The sequence below is a fragment of the Euprymna scolopes genome, chromosome 32 (genome assembly GCF_053919585.1).
Source record: "Euprymna scolopes isolate OS-2025 chromosome 32, ASM5391958v1, whole genome shotgun sequence".
Classification (NCBI taxonomy): Eukaryota; Metazoa; Mollusca; class Cephalopoda; order Sepiida; family Sepiolidae; genus Euprymna; species Euprymna scolopes.
Genome location: NC_136513.1, coordinates 69,247,550 through 69,271,018, shown reverse-complemented (window position 1 = coordinate 69,271,018; position 23,469 = coordinate 69,247,550). Strand labels below are relative to the sequence as shown.

General features: G+C 30.4%; 1 protein-coding gene and 1 non-coding gene across 2 annotated transcripts in view; one reads left to right on the top strand and one right to left on the bottom strand.

Annotated features, from left to right (window-relative positions):
- Positions 1 to 6,818: 6,818 nt before the first annotated feature.
- LOC145256688 (small nucleolar RNA U3) lies at positions 6,819 to 7,041 on the top strand. Its single transcript, XR_013864011.1, has one exon. It is a non-coding gene; the product is annotated as a small nucleolar RNA U3 (small nucleolar RNA).
- A 14,116-nt stretch (positions 7,042 to 21,157) lies between these two features.
- Positions 21,158 to 23,469, bottom strand: part of LOC145256416 (rho guanine nucleotide exchange factor 39-like) — a 100,835-nt gene continuing 98,523 nt past the window's right edge. Inside the window, exon 13 of the mRNA XM_080115292.1 lies at positions 21,158 to 22,544. Within this exon, the coding sequence (XP_079971418.1) occupies positions 22,436 to 22,544 (109 nt within the window). The 3' untranslated portion in view covers positions 21,158 to 22,435. The remainder of the gene's footprint in view (positions 22,545 to 23,469) is intronic.

Genomic DNA, 23,469 nt, shown 5'->3' with positions numbered 1-23,469 from the left:
GTCCCCCATGTTGGCCACCGAAGGAGCACCTGCCAATCATAACACCCAGATCTTTCTTCTGGGTCCCAAGGTTTGGATTATTTGTAATTGACATTTTTCATGATTTGGTGTTTGTGGCAACACCGAGCCCAGAATTGTTTTACCTGTGGTTCTGATGCAAGGATAGTGTAAAGCTCCTATGTATCCAAGAGGTATCGTGCACTATTACACATACATATGGGACAAAGAAAAGTAAATAAATAAGAGAATAAAAAAATAAAATAAATAAATAAAAATTAAAAAATAGATAGATAAAATGAATAACTAAGTATTCGACTTAGTAAAAGTCGAAAGTCATGCGTTTGAGAATAGGTCTACCTTACAACATACGGTTGAGGCGCTGGAAATGTATGGGAAAAGAGGAGGGGGGCAATTTTCCCCGCCACTTTGGTAGTATTTAATTCCCTCGTTCAAAGGCGGGGCAAATTTCTACGTCAATATCGGAAGACGTCTGGTTTCTGTTATAAATTCGGATAAACATTTAACTAGATAGTTCGCCTGTCGCCCGTTTGGGTATTTTTGCATCAATTTTTAGAGGATTTGCATTAAGTTGGAACGAAACAAGGACTGTTTTCTGAAATGAATTCGAAGTAACATTTAACTTTCTTTTTTTTTTTAAACAAAATTATTATTATTTACTCTTGATAAGTTACGTAATTCTGACAATTGTTGTTAACACGTTTCTCAAATCGACATACCTGAAATAACAATAAAATGTTTATATTTTAATTTTAGTTTCAACCTTGAAATTATCACAACAATCACATACGAATTCCAAACGCGAGATCTACCCACACCCCTGACTTAAATCTTGTTACCATCTAGGTTATTATTCTTATTTATTTTTTCGATCATAACCCTTAGAGTAAATTCCGTTAGATTGCATTGTTGATAATCAATTAGTGTAAGCAAATATTTGCTAAATGATTTCAAATAAGTAATCGAACAACACTAACAAGCGGTTTATATATCGAACTAAATGGAGCCTTTTTTTCTTTGTTTTAGTGACTTATATAAACGATTTAAATGATCTATGGTGATAGCTGAGGGAACCGATCCCCTAACTAAAGAACTAGCTAAGTGCGATTGCGGTGCGAGACTAGTTGTAAGGGATAGACTAAAGGGCGTATCTAAAGAAGTTGTGAAGTTTGATGCAGATAATTGTTGTTGTTGTTGTTGTTGTTGTTGATGATGATGATGATGATGATGATGATGATGATGATGATGATGATGATCATCATCATCATCATCATCACCATCATCACCATCATCATCACCATCATCACCATCATCATCAAGAGGATGAGAAGTAGAAAGACAATCATTCAATGATTTCGAATGAATCAAATGATTATTGTTGCCGTTCGTTTCCCTGATATCTTTCTAAAAAGACATCAGGTATTTAAAGAATGGGACACGTGAAGCTTGTCAACATCCCTCAGTGAGGGTGTTTCTGGGAACGAACTGGATTCGAACATACTCAGATTGTCAGTCATTATCGTTAACCACTTAGGCCCGTCGCCTCTCTGACGCTGACCTCCGTTGAGGTTCGATAAATACATTCAGAAAATCAAGCACCCAAATGGGCGTGCATTTGTATCGACTCAGTAGATCTGTAAAGGATTGCGGGAACATCTTCAGAAGCACTCAATCCAGATGTCCAGGGATTTGGTAATTATTTGGCTGACTTTCCCAGCTTCAACATGGCTGGAAAGGTAAGATTACGAAACGTTACATCTCGACTGCGTTGAAGCTGTAAAAAATTTCCTTAGAAATTGTTCTTAAAGATATCGTACATGTTTATATCGCTTCTTGTTGGTGTGTTCAATCATTGGTTTAATTAAGGAACTATCCTTGCTCAAAGAGCCAAAGGGGTGATCAGGTTGTATATATGAATCAGTCCAAATCTAGTTGTATCAGAACTTTTGTAGGAATTTTTGACACCCCTAACACGAAACTGCAAATAAAATATAAAAAACTCGTAATTTCTCTTTTAAAGGTGGGTTGTTTATTTTCTTTATGGATTATACTTCCAAAATAAACTATTAAAGTTGTATAAAAAGTAATACAAATATTTTTTTTAAATAGTAATGAACTTAATTAAATGTTACGAGTTCAGTATTTTTCAATTTTTAAACTTTAAAAATCTATCAAAATTTTTTTATTGATTCTATTTTTACGATATTTTCAGGGTCAATGTGAAATTTTATGTTCTTTCCAATAAATCGAATATAATATTTTAGACAAACGTTTTTTTTTTTTTTAATTTACTCCATTTTCAAATGTCTATTAAAAAGTAAATAATTAATTTATGTACCAAAGTTTTATATATCACAAATTGAAGATAAAAGATCAATAAAAAATATATTCAAATTTAAAACAAAAAAGTAGTGTTTTTTTAGAAATTTACCTGTAAAGTCCGAAGTTTAAAACCTTCTTTTTTTTAAACCACGTTGTTTGTTTGTTTGTTTTTTTTAATGAAACCTTGGTCCTTGCTCCTTTAATTGAAAAAAAATTAGGGGTTGAATTACATTTTTCGAGGAGTTATAAGCTTCGAAAGATAGCGGATGGAATTATTCAATAGTTTACACAAAATTTCTGACACTGCTAGTTCAAATCCCTCGATAACGTCAATCATCGGTTCTTGTCATCTGTTTTAGACATCATCAACTTGAAACCGAACAAATGGATCGTCATTTTGTATCGCTCGCCGATTGCAGTGGTGCAGGTGAATGGAAAATGTTCGGTGTCAGTTGGTTTGTAAGTTAGGGTTGTTGGGTGTCGCTTCTACCCTATGTCTTTGCATTGAAGTTGATACTTCGCATGTTAAGAGATCGGGTGGGGCATGGAATATGGTTTCCGCGCTAGATATAATTGTCTTTGTGTCATGCTTTGAGGGCATTAAAGCAGTGAAAGAGGCACTTACACGTTACAAAACGATTACGTGGTCAAAATCAACTGCAACAAATAGGATTTTCGTCGATTTGTCACGCTTATATTCAACATAGAATATCCGGCAATTTGTCACATTTAAGTTTGAAATAGTTTTTTTAACGTGCAAATGGAAAGAACGTATTTTACGAATGTTCGTTTTCAACTGAAGAACGCACGTCTTCAGGTGACTTGAGAGGAAAAACGATTTCAAGAAACGAAGGGATAAAATGGTTTTATGTTTGGCTAATTGTTGGCGATCAAGTGAAATTCATTTTTTTTTAACATTCTTTAACACAAACTGACCATCCAAAGAATTTCTCAAGATGTTTTCTCTTGCCAAATTGCCAAGTTAAAACAAGAGGTCCAAATGATATTTGAATATCGACTGCAGGTCATTACGATACAATTAAGCGATGCTGGCAATCACAAAACGACCCTTGAGTAATAATTATCTCTGTTGGCTGAGGGAAACTTCAAACACAAAATATCCAATCATCTAATCATTGTCAATTAAGTCAATAATTGTTCTTATGTTTTCTAATGTAAACTGAAGGCTAGTGAAAACATTTATTTGCAATTAGTTTCAACTGTTCTTTTGTTTTGTTTTTTGTAGATAACCGAATATTTTTCATCTAAATGAACAAATGTAAACGTTTGTTTTTCCATTGATTACACATATATTACCATGAAAACGGATCACTTAATGCAACATAGTCTCTTGAAATACTGTATATACATATAATGTATTTTATATATAATATAAATACCCACCTTTTTGTTTCCCTAATTTGCATGACTAACTAAACAAGTTATAATAAACTAACCATCCGTATCCCAAGCGTTGCCCGAGAAAGTAGGTTAACTAAAGAAATTCCATGTCCCAACCTTAAACTATTGAATATTATTACTAATAATAATTATAATATTAACAATAAGACTAACAATAATAGGTTATATTGAAGCGATTAGTTTTAAAAGTATCTGATAATTGATGCTCGATTCATGCAAGATGGTCCAAAAGCAGTCTGAAGCATTACATAGGTTTTTGTGGCATTTTTTCCAAGTTTAGAACATAATTTTATAGCATATCGTTCTGCTAACGTGTCCTCCTCACGTCCAGATTACATTTTTGAAATTCACCAGCTGTGACAATCAAGCTTTAGTAGGGTGTATTCCCATTTATGCTGTAGTTGTTCATGGCTAGACTATAAAATGATCACCACCGAAAAGAAAATTTATAATGTTTTATTTAATAATTGTTTTGTAATAAATAGTTATGTATAATAATCAAACAGAAAAAGCCTAAATAAAATTTTACCGCCGCCATATTTACCTAAATGTAATTTTATTTATCAAGTCTTGACAATGGAAACTTATTTAATCGCTGGCAGCCATTGCTTTTAATTTTCTTGTACCAAAAAGATTTTTACTTAAAAAAAAGGTTATACTACAGACAATTAGCAAAATTGATTTACAAATTACAAATACACGAGTACAAGAAAAAAATTGCCGACTTTATAAGGTTATATATTTGGAGTCTCGATAATGACTTAAAAATAAAAATAAAACAAATTATTGCTAGAATGTCACCCAATAAATGTTACCATAACATTTATTGGGTGGGTTTCCAGTATTTTGTTCTGTTTTTATTTTTAAGCTATAGTCGAGCCTCTTAATTAAGGCTGACTTTCTAAATAATCTGCAGAACCTGAAAAAGAGAGCTATTTGTTAACTATTCTGTACTTTCACCTAACAATTTAATAAATAAACTTGTAAAATTGAAACTCGCAGGAAGTTATATTACTGATAAAATTTAATATCAGGGACTGAAGCTGATATAATATCGTTTGCTGCTAACTTTGAATCGGCTACTCTACTGGTTTGCCAATATTTATGAAATTATTGGTGCTTTTGTTTCGTTTTTGTTTGTTTACGTTTTTCTTCAATTCGCAAATAATAACGTTTTGTTGTGAAAGAAAATTAGTTATTATTAGAGTTTCCGGTACTTATGCAGAATAGGATGAAACATGCTTAAATAATGACTTTAATCTTTTCAAAACCATTCTTTATTGAGAAAAATTTCCCCAGAATTGAACTCTATAGTTTTGGGTTCAATATCTATGGGGGTGTCTTATCAGTTGATAAAAATATCATTTCAATTTTACAAGTTTATTTATTATTTCTGAGCAAAGCAAAGAACATAAAAGGGGGCAAACTAGCATAATAAATGTCAGCCCTGCTGGCTTGTTTAGGGTTATAAATTATGATGAGAGTGGATATACAAGCAATTAGTGTTATATTTCTTATATCTACCTCCATAAAGACTTATCACACTTGCTCGTTAAAAGAATCGCTCCAACTATCAAAAAGCATTGTTGACCTTGATTGGCCCATATTAAAAAAAATGTCTAGCCCCCACCCCTACAGGTGTAAATATTTAATTTCCGTTGTCAAAGTGCCATTTTTATCGGTACCATTTTTACTGAAATTCGTCTTGCGGGATTATTTTATTTCTAGCTGAACTTCGTTTTTTTTTTTTTTTGTTTTTTGTTGGGTTTTTTTTTAATAAAAAGTTGATGGATTTCGGTTACATTCAACTTTTATTTTCATTTATTACAAGCAGAGATACCCGACCTTTCCCGAGTCCACAAATAACAAAAAGAAGAAATGAAGTTCCGCTTGGACACACCAAGAATATTGAGACTTTTTTCATTACTATATGTCAATTCCATTGTCGGCAACGTCAACACTCCTATCCGATTATGTGGTGGGCGGTGGGGAGGCTTTGGTAACCGTACTTAAGTGTAACAATTTCCAAAAAAAAAAAAAAGATATGGTAATCTTACTTTAAAAAAGGATAAAAACATGAAATGTAATCGTCCAAAAGAGAAGTACCTGATATATGTATATATTACACGAACGAAAATGTTGTAAGAAAGACCAACTATGCAACATGTAGTGTAGAGTCAGTAACAATAGTTCGCCATGGCAAGCGTAGTTGTAGTAGTGGTAGTAGTTGTAGTAATTGTAGTAATTGTAGTAGCGTTGCTGTCAATGACAATAACAACACGTGGAAATAAATGGTTTTAAGTTCTCATCCAAAATCGCAATTTTAAAAATTGATCTAAAGAGAAACTAGCACATTAGATTATTCTAATATGATTTTATGTATAAAAACGCTTCCGAATCAAAAGATTATTTAAAGTAAAATAAAATTGTTCAATTTTTTACTTATATATACTTGATTTTTCTATGTTTGTAAAATGAAATAATTACTTGATGAAATTAATGATTTCAGTGTAATACCGGTTCTGTGCAGTTATAGGATGTCCACCTTACTCCACCTTCCAAGGGTTTACTTTCTCTCGTTGAAAAGGGGTTAGTTTATTGCTAATCGCCTGAAGTGCCCTTACCGGGGAATGCCGACGGGGCTGCCCAGTCACTTTTTGAAGTGCCTCTCCTCGGGGGCGCTGACCTCTCAATCCCACTTAACTCTGGTGCCCATGTGAGTTTGTATTTAATTGGTTCACCACTGAGCAAATTAGGCACAAGGTCCATGTGAGTTTATTCGATATTATCTCCCTTGAATCGTCTTTTTGTCAAGTGTTATCACAAAAGAATTTAGATGTCTTTTTAATATGTACAAAATTAGATTAATAATCCAAAATGATTATTAGAAATATTTAAAATAGCTAATAGCAATGAAAAGTTATGAAAATTAAAAGTATTTTTACTTAATTAATTAATTTAAATGGAAATTAATATTCCGATATGCAAATGAGCTATCTCACTGTCAGTGTGTGCTTAGTAGTGAATTATAATATGAAGATAAAGTAGGAAAAGTTAAAATCATACTTTTAAGGATCATTTCTTAAGTATGAATCGCACGAACGTCTGAGACTTTTGTGCGGACGACACACCACGATGAGGAGTTAAAGTATTTTTCTCTGAGCGTGAAGCCGATTGGATCTATCGGGTGGCTCTGACCCGGTAGAACCAATCATTGATGATCGTTCCTCTCCCTTTTATTATAAGAGAGAAGGAGGAGAAAAATACCTTCTGAGTGGTGTCTCTTATTTAAAACTAGATTTTTTTTATTATACCAACTCATTACGCGTTTGAGACATAAACTTTTTTTTTAAATATAACTTTTATTTGCCTAATTATCTTTTCATAAAAATGTCTGCTTTTATGTATAAAACTCCGACGAATTAATTTGCAAATTTTTATTCATTTTCTGTTTTTCACTGATTATTTCTCACAAAAGTTCAGTTAAATATTCGTTCGCTATAAAATTTACGAATTTAGGAAAACTCGTCCCCTTTTGATAGCTAGGAAAACTCGTCCCTTATTGAATAAATATCGATTGAAAACACATTTTATGACCGTTCTTGAAGAAGATATTGTCTTTAAAAGAGAATACATATCCCATAATATTTTTACTTGTTTACTTTTGTTTTAAAAAAATTAAATTAATTTTTCTTTTCAACTTATTTTAAAGAGTTTATTTAGTTAAAAAAAAAAAAAAAAGTAATGTCGAGTGTTACTTATGAACAAAAAATGTCGGACATAAAAGGATCACGTCTTAGGAGGATAATTGCTCAAAATTAGAAAATTAAAGAAAATATTAAGGTAGATATAGTTTTAAAACGACCCCCCCCCCTCCAAAAGAAAATAAATTTGTGTATTTTTAGGTAATAATGCACATCCCATCATATCTTTAAGAATATTTTTACATGTTTATTGTTTTAAAAAAATTTAAATTGATTTTTCCAAGTTTTCGTTTTCCACCTAGCTTTGTAAGTTTTTGGTATTTAAACTTATCTTAAAGAGTTTATTTAGTGTTAAAAAGAAATAAAAGTAATTCATGAGTACGCCACACACAGATTTATAAAAAAATTAGTTTTATTTTACAATCGAAAAGATTTACTTCAACTCCGTTGTTGGATTTTTTAAAAAAATAAATGTGTTTTTTTATATATAATTTAATGTTTATTCGCTAGATAAAAATGTAAAAATAAGTTTTTTTCTATAGAAAGTTGTTTTTATGACGAAATGAAATTTGGCGCGTGGAGTACTTTTTGGCGAGCTGGCGTGCCAAAAAAGAAGTACCACCTTTTAATATATAATTATATCCTAATTTCGGATTCCCTTTATCAAAATTAACATAAGATACCCACATTTCAGTTTACAATAGTTTATTGTTATTTTCATTTTGGATGTTGTTTTTATTGCTAACTGCACATATTTTTTGTAATTTGATTTAATTTATTTTTTCATAATAAACAATTTATAAATAATCAACTGGAATTAACATACGATACTGATTCCACATTTCCTTACTAGACTAACATAAAGATTCATTTCCCATAATTAAAATCGTTTACGGCCTTACAGTTTTTTGTTTGTTTTCACCGAAATAAAATTCACACACACGCATCAGCTCACCAACATCAGTAAGCAGATGTTAAAGAAATAAAATAAGTATATGATAACCCCTTCTAAGTTCAACCTTAGACACCCTCAAAAATAATAAAAAATATATGAAGCTTTTAATTGAATTAATATCATTGAAATGACAATAACAGTCACATTGGTACTCAGAATATCAAATTCCTAAAAATACAAAATAAATAACTGTCTGCCAGTTTATATATATATATATATATATATATATATATATATATATATATATATATATATATATATAGAGAGAGAGAGAGAGAGAGAGAGAGAGAGAGAGAGAGAGTAGTTTATAAAATATATATGGCGATTAAGCTACACTGAATATTCGGCGTTTCATCCACTATAGGATTCGTCAGGCTTACGCGCAAATTCTGTGGTTGTTTTTCGTTTTTATATATGTTGAGGATTTTATTTAGTCAATCAGCTTTCTAGTATCCACCTCAAAAGTACATTCAAAAATAAAAAAAACACCGTATAAAAACAACACTAGCGAATAAATACTGGGAACTCAAAGAAAGCGGACATTCGCCGGTAGTCGAATGGAAAATAATAAGACAAGCTACCACGTGCAGACATTTAGATGACCCATGTAAATTATGCCTCCATGAAAAATTTGCTATCCTGTACTTTAAAGAACCCCAAAATCTATTAAACTGTAGACGAGAAATAGCAAACAATTGTGTTCACAAAATAAAACTTACTCTAGGATAGCGATACAAAATAGCTTTAAAACTAACAAAAACAATAGAAAACAAACAAATAAATAAAATAAACATGAATATACATAAACGACCACACACACATATATATATATATATATATATATATATATATATATATATATATATATATATGTATGTATGTATGTGTGCATGTATGTGTGTACACATATGTATATTTATATATTAAAAAAAAAAAAAAGAGCAGAAATGAGGAAAATCATCTGCCTAAAACCACTAACCTAGTGCTAAACCAGATCCTTTGTTCGATAAAATGCATGCCCATTGGCTGATAGGAAGGGGCGCGGTGGATACTAGAAAGCTGATTGGCTAAATAAAATCCTCAACATATATAAAAACGAAAAACAACCACAGAATTTGCGCATAAGCCTGACGAATCCTATAGTGGATCAAACGCCGAATATTCAGTGTAGCTTAATCGCCATATATATTTTATAAACTACTAACTAGCTCTACCTACATATTGAGCACTTTTGAAGTAAATACTTAAAGTTTACGCATAAATCTATACTTTTGTATATTAATTTTATGTGAGTAAATTAAGTAGTTATATATATATATATATATATATATATATATATATATATATATATATATATATATAGTCATTTACAGGCAGATTGTTTCTCTGCATCTTCAGTGCGACTAGACTAGTACCTATCCAAGCCAGGAATCGAACCTACAACCACCTAGTTGATAGTCGGCAGTTCTATCCTCTAGTTCATGGAATCAGCACCCACAAACAATATCTTCAAATGTCGATTTAAACATTTTGAGCACTACTTTAAAGTGCTCAATTCGTTTGTTTATTTACAAAGAACTTCACATAATACTAAGCAAGCAGTAGGCAAAAATCATCTACGAAAGTGCTCTACCCAAGAAAGAGGAACTTAAATAGTCATCCACAGGCAAACTGTTTTGCTGTATCACAGCTCTTCGGTGCAGTTAGACTAACATCAATAATATATAAACCTTTTAAACTAATACCCCTAAATCTAAACACATATAAAAAGAAAAAAAAAACATGTAATCTCTGCAAGATCAAATAAAAATTTGAATAAAATACTCAAAAAAAAAAACTCAAAATAATTCATCAACAGAGCCCATTGTAAACACAGAACTTTTAAAAAATGGCATCGTCACATGTAGACAGCGAATTATTTTATTTCTGTTTTTTTATTGTTCCTGTTTTTCTTAGATTTCTGAGACATTTAAGATTTGAACAGCTGCAAAAGCCAGAATCTAACCCAGAGACACCTCTCCATAATGACAAAACCTGAGTATGCCTACCAGAAACAGTATAGTTTTTAAATGAAATAATTCATATTAACTTTTGTAAAACTTATAATCAAGCAACTTCGTTGGGGTTTTTTTGGACAAATTTTGATACCCGTCATAGAACAGGTAAAATTATTTTCTTGAACAGAAGCTTTGCACCATTGCTATGCCCTCTTATGAAGATTAAAATCATATGATACTAAACATCAGGTCTAGAACCCTTGTTCTAATTTTGTTCAAAATCCATAGCATGATTTTGCTTCTAGAAAATCTATAAAATTCATTCATATGATGGATCTTAAGAAGAAATTGAACTTTAAGAAATTTTGTTTAGTTCGTGTCAAATGACTATGAATCAAATTTAATGAATTTCAAATAGGAGATTATTGCTATATTACCTACTTTGAAAATCATTGAAAATATTACAAAGAAACTTAAATTTAGAAATATTTATTAATTGCTGCCTAATACCTATTGTTAAAATTTTACAAAAATCGGAAGTATTTGATTTTTTACAAATTGCTCTTCTACATAAATTAGAATTAAACTAAATACGGCCCACATTATACACCGTTACATCTAGCATCAGAATTAAATTAAAATTCTACACCAGCAATGTTTGGTCCACTATATCAAAATGAAACTTGGCATTTCAAAATCAGCTAAGAGAGAAAATTAGACTTGTTTGATTCAAAATGCTTTGGAAAGATTTTAGGGATCAAATAGAGTGATCAAACTATAAACCAAGAAGTCAGAGATTGCACTCATCAGCAATTGGTATTGTCAGTCATCTGAAAACAACGTCTAGCTTGGTTCAAAAGAGAACTGCTAATCAAGTGCTTCAGTGGATTTACGGTGATAAAGAAGGGAAATGAATTGGAGGCAAACAATTGAGATTTGATCGCAACAGAAGGAAGCTGACTTCAGATACAATGTGATGGAACTGCAACATGCATCGCAGCCCACAAGAGTTCTTAAGTCGTAGCTAACATACGTGTGTATGTATATATATACACACACACTAGCAGGCCATCCAACATTGCCCGGTCATAAGATATGCTTAAATACGATATTTTAATTCATGAAGATTACATATTTTTTATTATAGAGACAATTCTCTATTGATTATTGTATTAAATATAATATATGGTAGTGAGATCAAAACTAAAGATATATATATATATATATATATATATACATAAAACTTGCATACCATCAGCTAGAATAGAAACCAAAACATACAACAAATTGAGCTTAGGTACTTTGGACAATCTCAAAACATTGTTAATTCACAGCCCGCATAGCAGCAGCCGTATAGTGTAACGGTTAGAAGCTCCGACTGTCGTTTGAGCAATCGGGTTTTGATCATGGCTTGAGGTAGTTGCTTGTCTAGCCGCACTAATGAGCTGTGATACAGCGAAACAGTACTGTATGTGGATGACTATATATATATAAAATTGACAGTGTGGGTGTGTGTGTGTGTGTCTGTCTGTGTACATTTCATTACACAATAACTCAGTCAATTTTCAGTTTACAGACTGGAAATTTGATATACAGGGTAGTCAGATTTGGGAAAATCTTTGTGATTGGTTTTCGGCCAGAAACTTGGCTGTTAAGGGGTCAAAGTTCAACGATTTGACCTTTGAAAACTCTACCAAACTCCTCTGCCAATTTTGGGTCTAAACACTTTAAATTTTAGATATAGGTTCCTTCGATATGGATCAAACTTAATAACTTGATTTGAGCCAAAATCAATGAATGTTAAGGGGTCATAATAGGGGTTAAAGTTAAAAAAAACATTGACCTCTGCGGTCTCTACCAAATTACTCAAACAATTTCTGGTCTAAACATTTGAAATTTTACATAAAGGGTATTCAGAGATAGGGCAAGCTTTTTAATAGGTTTGGGTCGAAAATTTGAGCTACCAATATATAAATGTATGTATGTATGTTTGCATGTCTGCCTAAAACTTTTGACAGAGACAATGGATTTTCACAAGATCAGTATTGTTTTGAAGCTCGACCCTTCAGAGAACAAATACCGAAAAATTGACTAAAAACATTAATTTCTTTACCCTCAACTGGCCACTTTTCTATGGGGAGGGGTAGCTTTTTTCACCAATATTTTCAAAAGTCATCCCCTCTTTTTGATTGTCTAGCGTCACTTCCAGTTTGGTGGTGATCGTAACAGTAAAGACGTCATGTTTTTTCCCGTTCTTTTCCTCCTTCGCAGTACGGGTTCGAGCTTGCCTTCCTACTATCACTTTTTTTTTTTTCCAACACACACCTAACACCCGGGCAACGCCGGGCACCCATGCTAGTATATATATAATTTACCCGTCATTCCTTTTTTAAAAGATAGAATTGCCCAATCAGTAGAGATAACATTCAAGCAATCAATCAAGTGGGTATACAGTAGAACTCTGGGATACGGCATTAATCCATTCTGTGGTTGGTGAAATCACCATATGGCAGACACAAAGCAAAATTTTATACAGTAAATATTAAAAATTAGTAACAAAATACAGTATATACACATGTATATAATCAAATAACATCATAAATAACACCGTAAAGTGGGGCAAATACTGTAACCAAGGACTGGAAAAGCATTGTATCCCAGGGCCACCATATCCTGGGGTTCTACTGCATATAAATATATTAGCTGAAGCCATGGAAATTCCACAGAATGAGAAATATTTAACAAAAAAAATCAAATATGGTTTGATAAAGTTTGTAATTTTCTGAATAGTGCAAAAATTTGTTTTTTGGACAGAAAAACCAGTAACCCAGAGCAAATATGAGTTTCTTAACATTTCTATGAAAACAGTGCCGAATGTACTTCAAATATAGATAAAAATACATTTATCTATCTAACAATTAATGATATAGAATTTTCAACTAAATGTTTTAAAAAGTGCAAGAAAATGTACATAGCATAAATCCATAGTAATTTTTAGATTCAATTTAAATTAAAGTTTTGTATTTTAGTTTGTAAAGTTTATAAAAGTGCATATTGAAAAACGATGATTTCATATTAAATCTTTTTTATTTTTTAAGGTTGTAACAAAAACATTTTGTTTAACCATTTTCATGCCTTTAAAGAAATGCTTCATATTTTTAAGAATATATTTTGTTTAAGTTTTAAATTTAAAGTAAAAAAAAATGAATATGATTTTGCTTGGTTGTTACAATTTGAAATTATTTTTTGTTTCAATGTTTTATTTGAGTGAAAGAGTAAAGTTTTTTGCAATAAAAATTAAAATCTGATAAAAAACGGAAGTAAAAAAGAATACAATTAAATCTACTCTTCTTTACTTCTATTTCATCTTTTTGTATCTATTTTCTTACTCTTTCTCAGCCCTTACATATATTCTATCTAGATTTATGAGCACTGTTCAATTCAACATTAAAAGTGCAAGAAAATGTACATATCATAAATCCATAGTAAGAGTAAAATTATATAATTACACATACCAGCTATAGTTAGAGTATTGAGTATATTTGGATTGAGCATCTACCACGTTGAAAGTGGTCTACTGCATTATTGCATGCACCTGATACATCTATTAAATTAAGCATTATTTTATGTAGCATATATTATTTACCGAGTATCCTACTTTATTAAAAATTTAATGCTCTAATGTTTAAGATTATTGACCATGGCCGTACATAATAAAGCAGTATTAAAAAAAGTATGCTTAACATATTTCCTTTTAAAACATATTTCTTTATCTCTCATTATCCTTATCCCAGAATTCATTTGTTTTAAAATCATGTTTATGGAGCACTTTAAGTAAAATATAATGAATAAAACAAAAACAATTTCATAAATGAGCAGTGAAAAAATATCAGAAAGCTTCTAGAAACGCTACTGAACCCGAATTTAGAAGATATCCAAAGCACTACTAAAACCAAGTGTCTATTCCCCCCCCCCCCGCTAGTAGAAAAGTTATTTTTTTAAGTGAGCACTGAAAGAAATAACACTCAGAAGGCTTCCAGTGCCCTACTATAAGCACAAAATAAAAGTAAGAGGCTTCCAGAGCACTACTAAAAGTAAGTTTCTATCACTCCGCTTAAGAAAAATTATTCTTTTAGGTGAGCACTGAATAAAATAAAACTTCGGAGGCTTCCAAAGCACTATTGTAAACACTTAATAAAAGTAAGGATACCTCACAAGCACTACTAAAACCAAATTTGCCCCCTAGAATAAAATTTGTTTAAGTTAGTAGTGAAAAAAAAAAAAACTCAAAGGGCATATTTTTTCTATTCATTCATTTTCCATATTTTTTTAAATTTTTACTAATTTTGACAAGATACACTTAAGGGTTACCAATACTACAACCTAAAAAGTTATGGCAAAAAAACTACATTTCAAACATTTAATTCAGAAATTTACATTTTTATAAAATGAAGCATTTTACACTTCATCAAAATTATAAGACCAGGGGTATAAATTGCTTTTTAGTTTAGATAAGCAGTTACTGTGTAAAGGTGTCACTATGTCTAAAGCAAGCAAACTTACTGAAGTTGAGAGTGCTCGAATTCTAGATTTTCATAAGCAAGGTTTGTCACAGTAGGAGATCGCAGCTATGGTAAACCACAGTAAAACTATGATTTGCAACTTTCTAAAGAACTCTGAGAATGATGGAAAAGCAAAATCCACTAGTAGACCCCCCCCCACACCAAATTTCTCCTGCATTGAGTAGGAGAATAAGACAGATTGTTGTAAAATACAGGGGACTTTCTTCTAGTCAAATTTAGGCAAACACATATGCTGATTGCAATCCAGTAACCATCAGACGACACTTATCCTTATTTGTTTTAAGACCATGTTTACATCATTTTTTGACAAGCTTCTGTGACTGATCTTTACTTTTGATCTGAAATGGAACACATACATCAAATCCGTTAACAAGGCTGCTGGAAAAATGATTGAATCATTCTACTACAATAGACATCTCACTGCTGATACAATCCTCGACCTGTATAAGAGCCAAGTACATCCTAGGATGGAGTGCTGTTGCCACATCTGGGCAGGAGCTACTTACAGCAGCCTATCCTGCTTTGACAGAGTTCAAAACCTGCTTCGAAACCTAGTAGGTGATGTTCTTTTCTCTTCATTGCAGCCTCTTTTTCACAGAAGAGATGTTGGTAGTATGTCTCTGCTTTATCATTATTTTTATGGCAAGTGCTCGTCTGAGCTCCAATCGATGGTCTCTCCTTGCCAAACTTTCACAAAAACACATGACTAGCTACAACCACTCAACAATTCCCCTCACTCTCTATCTGTGCATAAATCACAGATTCCATGAACAAAACTTCTTTCCTAGAACTGCCCGTGTGTAGAATTCTGTTCCACTCGCCTGATTTTCAGCTGACTATAACATAGTCGTCTTCAAGTCCAATGTAAACAAGTTCTTGTTGAGCCATCCGCTTTAAATAATCAAATTATATTCAATTATAATTAATGATTATTAAGTTGTTGTTCTGATGACCATCACACACACCTATTAACCGTTATCAAGGCCCAAAGGCAACTCAAGAATAAGTGGTGATTCTCTTTTAAAAGCAAGAAAAAGATTTAAAAAATGAATCCATTCTTGTTTGCAATTGCATAAATGAATCTAAAAGAAAAAACGAGAATTTTGAAAGTTTTTTATTGTAAAAATATCAAAACTTCATTTAAAAAATATCAAAACTTCATTTAAAAAATATCAAAACTTCATTTAAAAAATATGAAGAAAAAGCAAGACAATCTGAGGTCAAATTGAAAACGAAAATATCCAAACACTTGTCTTCGGTCCAAGAGTTCCAATCCTACTTGGGCAATTAAAACAACGCAATCTTCCATTCTTTGTTTCAATTATTCATTGCTTCAAATTCAAGGGAGATAATATTTTACAATAAAAAAAGATGCCTTCATATTTGATGATTGTAATAAAAGAATACTTTATTTTCATAACAAAAAAAACATTTACAAATAGATTCTTGATTATATAAAAATATTTAAAGTCCACACAAATAGGAATGTTAACAAATAATATACAAAAGTATTTTATATACAAAAAGGAATGTTAAAAAAAAAAAAAGAATTTAAAAAGAAAAACAATGTATTATTTTTCAGTAAATGTGAAGATTAGTGTCCGATTTAGTTTTTTGAAAAGGCAATAAAAACTGTATATTTTTTTAAGATTCTGACATGCTAAATGTGTCAGAATTAAAATCAATTTAATGGTGCATATAAAATCTGAAAAAAAAACCCACTTTAAATGCGTATATCCGCTAGTATTATCAGTTTATTTCCTAGATAACAAAATTTTCAATTGGATCAAGGTTACTACATAAAAATACAGAATCAGAAGTAGGTTTGATTGAAAGAAGTAAAGTGTTTTAGTGACTTATATAATAATTTAAATAAAAATATTTATAAGAAATATGTTGTGAAATAAATATATTTATAAATAAATTCATATTTTTGAAAAATATGTAAATCACTAAAAGACGTTACTTTTCATTACACTTTGTTTCACTTTTTATATCAATCATGCTGACAGTCAAAAAAAAATGTTTTTTTCCTCTATTAATATGTAATACGCTAATGATTCTAATGCCAATACATTCAGCATGTCATGATCTATTAAAAGAAATGTACACAATTTTGGAGCAATTTCATGTCATTAATAACGTTTTATTATTTAAAAATACACAATTTTGAAGCTATTACATATTGCCTTTTCAAAAAGAAAAAAAATCTTAACCCTACTCTACTCATTTTTTCTTGTTTTCATGTTAGTAGAAAGCAATGCATTATTGCAGTCATTTTGAATTGCAAACTTTTTATGCCAAAGATTAGCTTATTGGCGTTAAAATTTATTAGGCAAAAGATGTGGAGGGGATACAGAAATAATTGATTGAAATTCAGATACATTTGAAAGAGTAGAAGCAATTCTTAGTTTGTCTTGATATTTCATAAAACAACACATATATAGGTGAGCAAGCTATACACCAGCATATATATATAAATATATATTATTTCAACTGACACTGTACATTAGTTTGAGTTTTCATTGATATCTCCGTTTTCATGGAACAATGGAAACTCAGCGCACAAAACTAAAGATACCGAAAATAATTTGATTCTTCAATGTTTTGATAGTGTAAAACACTATGATACTCTTTATTTATTTATTGTGGACTATTATCCTCATCTTTCTTGATGAGGATAATAGTCTGCAATGAATAAATTAATAGATAATACTCCTCTCAATAATGAATTCCAATTAAATAATACGATGATACTCTCCAACCAAATGGATAGTATCAATTATTAGAACTTATACAAAATCAAAGTTTGATATGCGAATTTAAATGCTATTTGGGTCCAACTTTTAAAATCTGACAAGATAACTTCATATGTTAGGTAATAATTAGTAACACTAATACTGACAATCAAAAGCCCTCATTTTCAGGAACGTGACGGTGCTTAAATGGTAAACAACACAGACTGACAACCTAGACATGCCAAGTTCAAATACAGTTATTTCCTCTGAAACATTTTCATTGAGTTCGCATGGTTCTCCTGTAAATACCTGATGTCTAACTAGAAAGATATCAGGGAAACGAATGCCAACAACAAAATTATTTGATTCATATGAAATGAACGAATGATGTTCAAAAACTGATCATCTTTGTCATAAGTTATCAGAACATTTTTTTTTTAAACTAATATTATTCATTGATTTTTATTGCGGTTAATGAAAACATTTTAAGAAAAAAACTTTTCATTGTTAATTTGAAATGAAAAAGGTTTTCAAACCTTTGCTTATGTAGAGCGCCAACCAAAAAACTCATGGAATGTGAACAGTCTTTGTGATTCCCCCAAAGTTCATAGTGCACCTGTGCAATCGTCCGCTTTCTGAACCAGTCTTAAGAGAACTATTTCCAGTTTTTATTACAATAAAAAAAATGATACGCAAATATGGACCAACATATTATGTTAAATACTAACAGATGGATCCAGCATTGTCCAGGCATGAAATAGGATGACAGATTTTATTTAAATTCATGCAAATCTCATGTTTGTTGTTATATTAGGTATCACATACCAGCCTAGAGTTTAGTGTGCAAAAATGGATATATATAGTGAAAGTTTCTTCAATTACAACTTAAAAAACTTGTTAAAGTTGTTTTGATAAAATTTGGCTAAACATACAATGAAGAGCTGCTCAGATCTCCCTATCTTGCCGTGGCAGAGTTCAAGGGGGTGGGTGATGCCCTTTTCTCTTCCCTGCAACCTCTTTCCTACAGAAGAAACGTGAGCCTGTCTCTATGCTATCGTTATCTTTATGGTAACTGCTCGTCTGAGCTCCAATCTATGGTTCCTTTGTCAAACTTTCACAAAAAGTACTTGTCTAGCTACAACCACTATCAAGAATTTCCTCCACTCTATCTGTGCCTAAATCTAAACATGGATTCCATGAATTAAGCTTCTTTCCTAGAACTGCCCATCTGTAAAACTGTTTCATTGGCCTGCTTTCCAGCTGACTACAATATGGTCGTTTTCAAGTCCAATGTAAACAAATTCTTGCCGAGTCGTCTCCTTAAATAATCAAATTAAACCAAATTCCAACTATTAACAATTACTGCACTGTTGTACTGATGACTACCGTACACCCATTAACCCTTACCCCTGAGTGACCTTCAAGCTTTGATAATGTGGTGACTCTCTTGTAAAAAAAAAAAATAATAATAATTCTCTTGTGTTATTAATAGTTTGTTTTTTTTCCAGGTTATTGATAGCAATTTATTTTTAATATAAATGTTTTTCTACTTAATGTGCACAGTACTGTATATCTTTAAGTACATAAAAATAGTTCCATCTTTAAAAAAAAAAAAAAAATGGGGTAAATAATCAACAAAATGCTGAGTTTTCCACAAAAATCCAAATTAAAAAGTTTATAAATTAAATTTTTGCCATATTATGCTTTTACCTGGCTTTACAATGATCCAAATCTGTTTTTTATTTATTGATTATTAAAAAAACATTAATTTTCTCTACTGTACTATAAATCATATTAAGAAAATTTAATGTCATTTTTGTGTGCTTTTTTTTATTAAGTAGTAATGGAATTTTTCCCAATGTTTAGGCTGGGTTGACCTAACAATTATTGCTTCATTATGATTAATTTGCATTTATTACATATTAATTTTTTTTTTAATTTGTTTGAAGCTTAACATTTTTAGTTACACACTGTGAAATTTTGCTTTTGAACCAATAGCAATGGAAAATTTTCTAATTAACAACAAACTTTGAATAGTCATCATTTCGTAGTTAATTAATCTCCCAAAATAAATTTGGTTTCATTGTTTAAGACAAAGAATATATTAAGTAATTACAATTTTTATAAATTTTGAAAATACATTTTAAAAATATCAACAAAAAAACAAAAAAAAAAAAAAGAATGAAACATTTTAAATATAAACATGTTCATAATACTGGAAAATCTTTCAATACATGCACGAGTGCAACGAATGTAATTTTTAAGTCTCATTAAATCCAGATGAAAAAAATTAGAAACAGCTTTTATATATCACTGGCAGGGCTACTCGACATTGCCTGGTGTCCTAATTTTTGTAAATTGCAGCAAAAAAATAAATTTATAACTTAACAATGTACTTAATATTGAAATGTCAAAGTTTATTTGGGGACAAAATCAGAATTAAAATAATTATACCTTGGTTGAGATTTAAACTTACAAATTCAAACTTCTTTTATTTATGAAAAAAAAATATTGATCCAGATTAAATATAAAAATTGATGAAATCGATTGAAAATAAAATTTTTGTTTTTAATAAGATGGACCAAAAACTTTATATAAGATTTAAAGGTTTATGATCTAAAGAGTTGCACCCTTTCAGTGTTATTACCATAGCTACTGGACCTCTTTACTCTTCATTCAGCTTAATTTAGATTTTTAAAGCAAGTTTTTATTACTAAAATTGGCAGGATATCTAATGCATGAATATTAAAATCTGAATAAACAGAAAAGTTGCAAGTCAAATATTAGTTAGGAACCTTGGGGAAACATATTACCACCCAAATTCCAGTGATGACTAATGGTCATTGCCAGCGAGCAATCAATAGCAAGCGACTATTATGATAATGCAAATTCATTTGCCAAGGTTATCAAAAGAGGCAAAGAGTACTGAAAATCTGGGGAAACTTGTCACCCAAACTCCAAGGAACACCACCGGCTGTTGTCAATGAGCGATCTTTGATGATCTGTGTAAGAACTCCTAGTTTATAAAAATAATAATGGAATATATTTTGTCTATAGTAAAAATTATTTTTCTTTTATTTTATTATAAGATATTGTTGAGAATAAGCCACTCTATAAAATCTGAATTTGCATATGTGATTATTGTTCCTTTTTTTATTATTATTATTATCAACTATTATTAGGATTAAGCATTTCTTTTTCTTTTCTTTTTTTTTACTAATAAAATTAAATTTAACTACATGATTATTGAAGTGAGCTGGACACATGTACATTTACTGTTATCATACAGATAACTTAAATAGGTCAAGGTTTATTAAAATAAACTTATTTTTTAAACACAAATTGTTTTTTAAAGAGAGGTCAAAAAAGGCATAAATTTAATTAAGACAACAACAACAAAATAAATAAAAAGAAAAAAATCTTTGCCCAGATTTATTCAGACAATTACAAGGAATCCGCTTGATTTGAAATGACAAAAAAATTGATTAAATCTTTACTGAAAAAAAAATGCTGCAGGCAGATGATGTCACATTCAGCCGTTACATTATTATTTTTCCCTTTAGGGCAGTCACACATTTCTCACCTTGGGAGCAACAGACAATTTTTGCTATTTTTTATTAGTATTTGTTTATCCACACAAACAATTAGCTTATTATCTTTTAAAAAATGGCGAGGAAAGAAAATGATTGAAAAATAAAAAATGTTTCAAAAAATAAAAAAATACAAGAATTACCCAATTATACAATCTCATATTTCAAAAAAATATACAATCTCATTTAAAAAAAACATAGAAATCTCAACTGTCCGTGATTAATCAATGTGAAAAGAGAAATCATGATATGAAAGTCTTTAAATAGATCTGTAGTAGTGAGGGATGTTGATTGCTAACAGAGACACCTCTGCGGTTAAACTTTGGACGTTGCAAAATATAAAACAGAACAGCTGCATGGTCTAAGGCAAACTCAGCAACAAACAATAAAGGACAGCATTTTAAACTAATGATAAATAATACAAGCCAAAAATATTGCCATTACATTTTCACTGATATATCTTACAGAAGTAAACAGAAGTGCAACCTCCCTTGTTTCAACATTGCAAATAGACACATTTTTTGTATTGTTTGCATTTTGCTTTATAAGGAGGCAAAAATCAACAATCAAATTAGCTTGGAAATGACCAAAGTTTTATGGATTACATTATAAGAAGATGAATTTGTCTTAATGAAGAAAGAAACAGTAATCCAAGAGCAGTTTGTTTCAACACTCATACAGTCTAGAAGGTTGCTATGGTAAAAACTGAAAAGAAGGCAAATAGCAATTCTATGTGGTTTAATAGAATATATCTGCCAAAACGAAACGGAGATATTTTTGACTTGGTTTACTGTCAATAGATAAAAATGTCATCATTCGTATGTTTCTTCAACTGTGCCATTGTGTCTTTTCGGCTGTGTCATTATTGTTTTATACTTCATAATATCCAAAAACTATTTGGGTTCTGTTTGTCGACAGACATTCTTCACTGGAGATCATTCGAAAAGAAAAATGAATACTGAAAAATTTGCAGGTTTGTTTTCGAAATTTGTTGACATCAATTTTATGCGTATTCAAAACAAAGACTTGAATGTTCTAAAATTCTTCTTTTTAAATACTCAGTTTTTTTCTTTATTTTCTCCAGATATTCACTCATCTTTCAAGTTTCATTGGATGCTGCATTTTTGGTCTTTATCTTTCAGTCGTCGTTTTGTGGATGTAAAAAGACTGTTTAATGATTTGTGATGGCCAGGAGGACTTTGTCGTGAAGGACCTCTGAAAATAAACAATCATTGCACAATACATAATCTTGCGTTCTCACAATTAATTTTTTTTTTATTTTGTTTTGAAATCTATTTTGGTGCTTGTTTATATGGGTGATCTTTTAAACCAACAAATTTTAGGGAAAAACATTTTATGTACTTACATGTCATGAAAAAATTAGTATAAATTCAAAAAATTACAAAAAATGATCCAGTAGAAAAATAATTACAAATAAAAATATAATTTATCAAATTATTGAGTTTTATCATATGTTTTAATGTGGAAGAGTTATGTGACTAATTCAGTATGAAGGGAGATAATCCTTATCTTAAATTAAGGACTTGTCATTTTTAAACAGAATCTCAGAGCATAATTGTGGATGATTTTTTATTAAAAGTACATTTAGCACATCTTCTATTGAATCATTGTTCCTAATTTTTGGAATTTATACAAATTTTGCTGTGACACATGTTTGCACCTGAAATGCATTGGTCACCAATGTAAATAAGCACCTCTATTTTTTTAGAATTTTATTTTGGAATAATTTTATAATTTGTTTTATAGTAAATTATGTTTATTCACAGAGCATTAAAATGGAATATCAAGAACATTTTATACGCCATTTTGATTTTATTTTTGCTTTCAACGAGGTATGAAAAATGTTGTTTAGAAGAAATTATAAACAGCAACGAAAATATTTTACTGATTAAGTAGTTTAGGTTTTTTTTTCATTAAATTATTCAACTTTAAATTAAAAAAAAAATGTAGGAATTTAGTTGTCAATCCAATAGCAATCCAATTTAGATTATTTCAAACTTTTATTTGAGGTTGCATCTGCTAGAACATTAAACAGATGAGAATCGTTGTGGAAATAATGCAATTATAAATTAGCAATCTGCATCCAAAAAATTATATTTTAAATGTGACCAAAACTTTT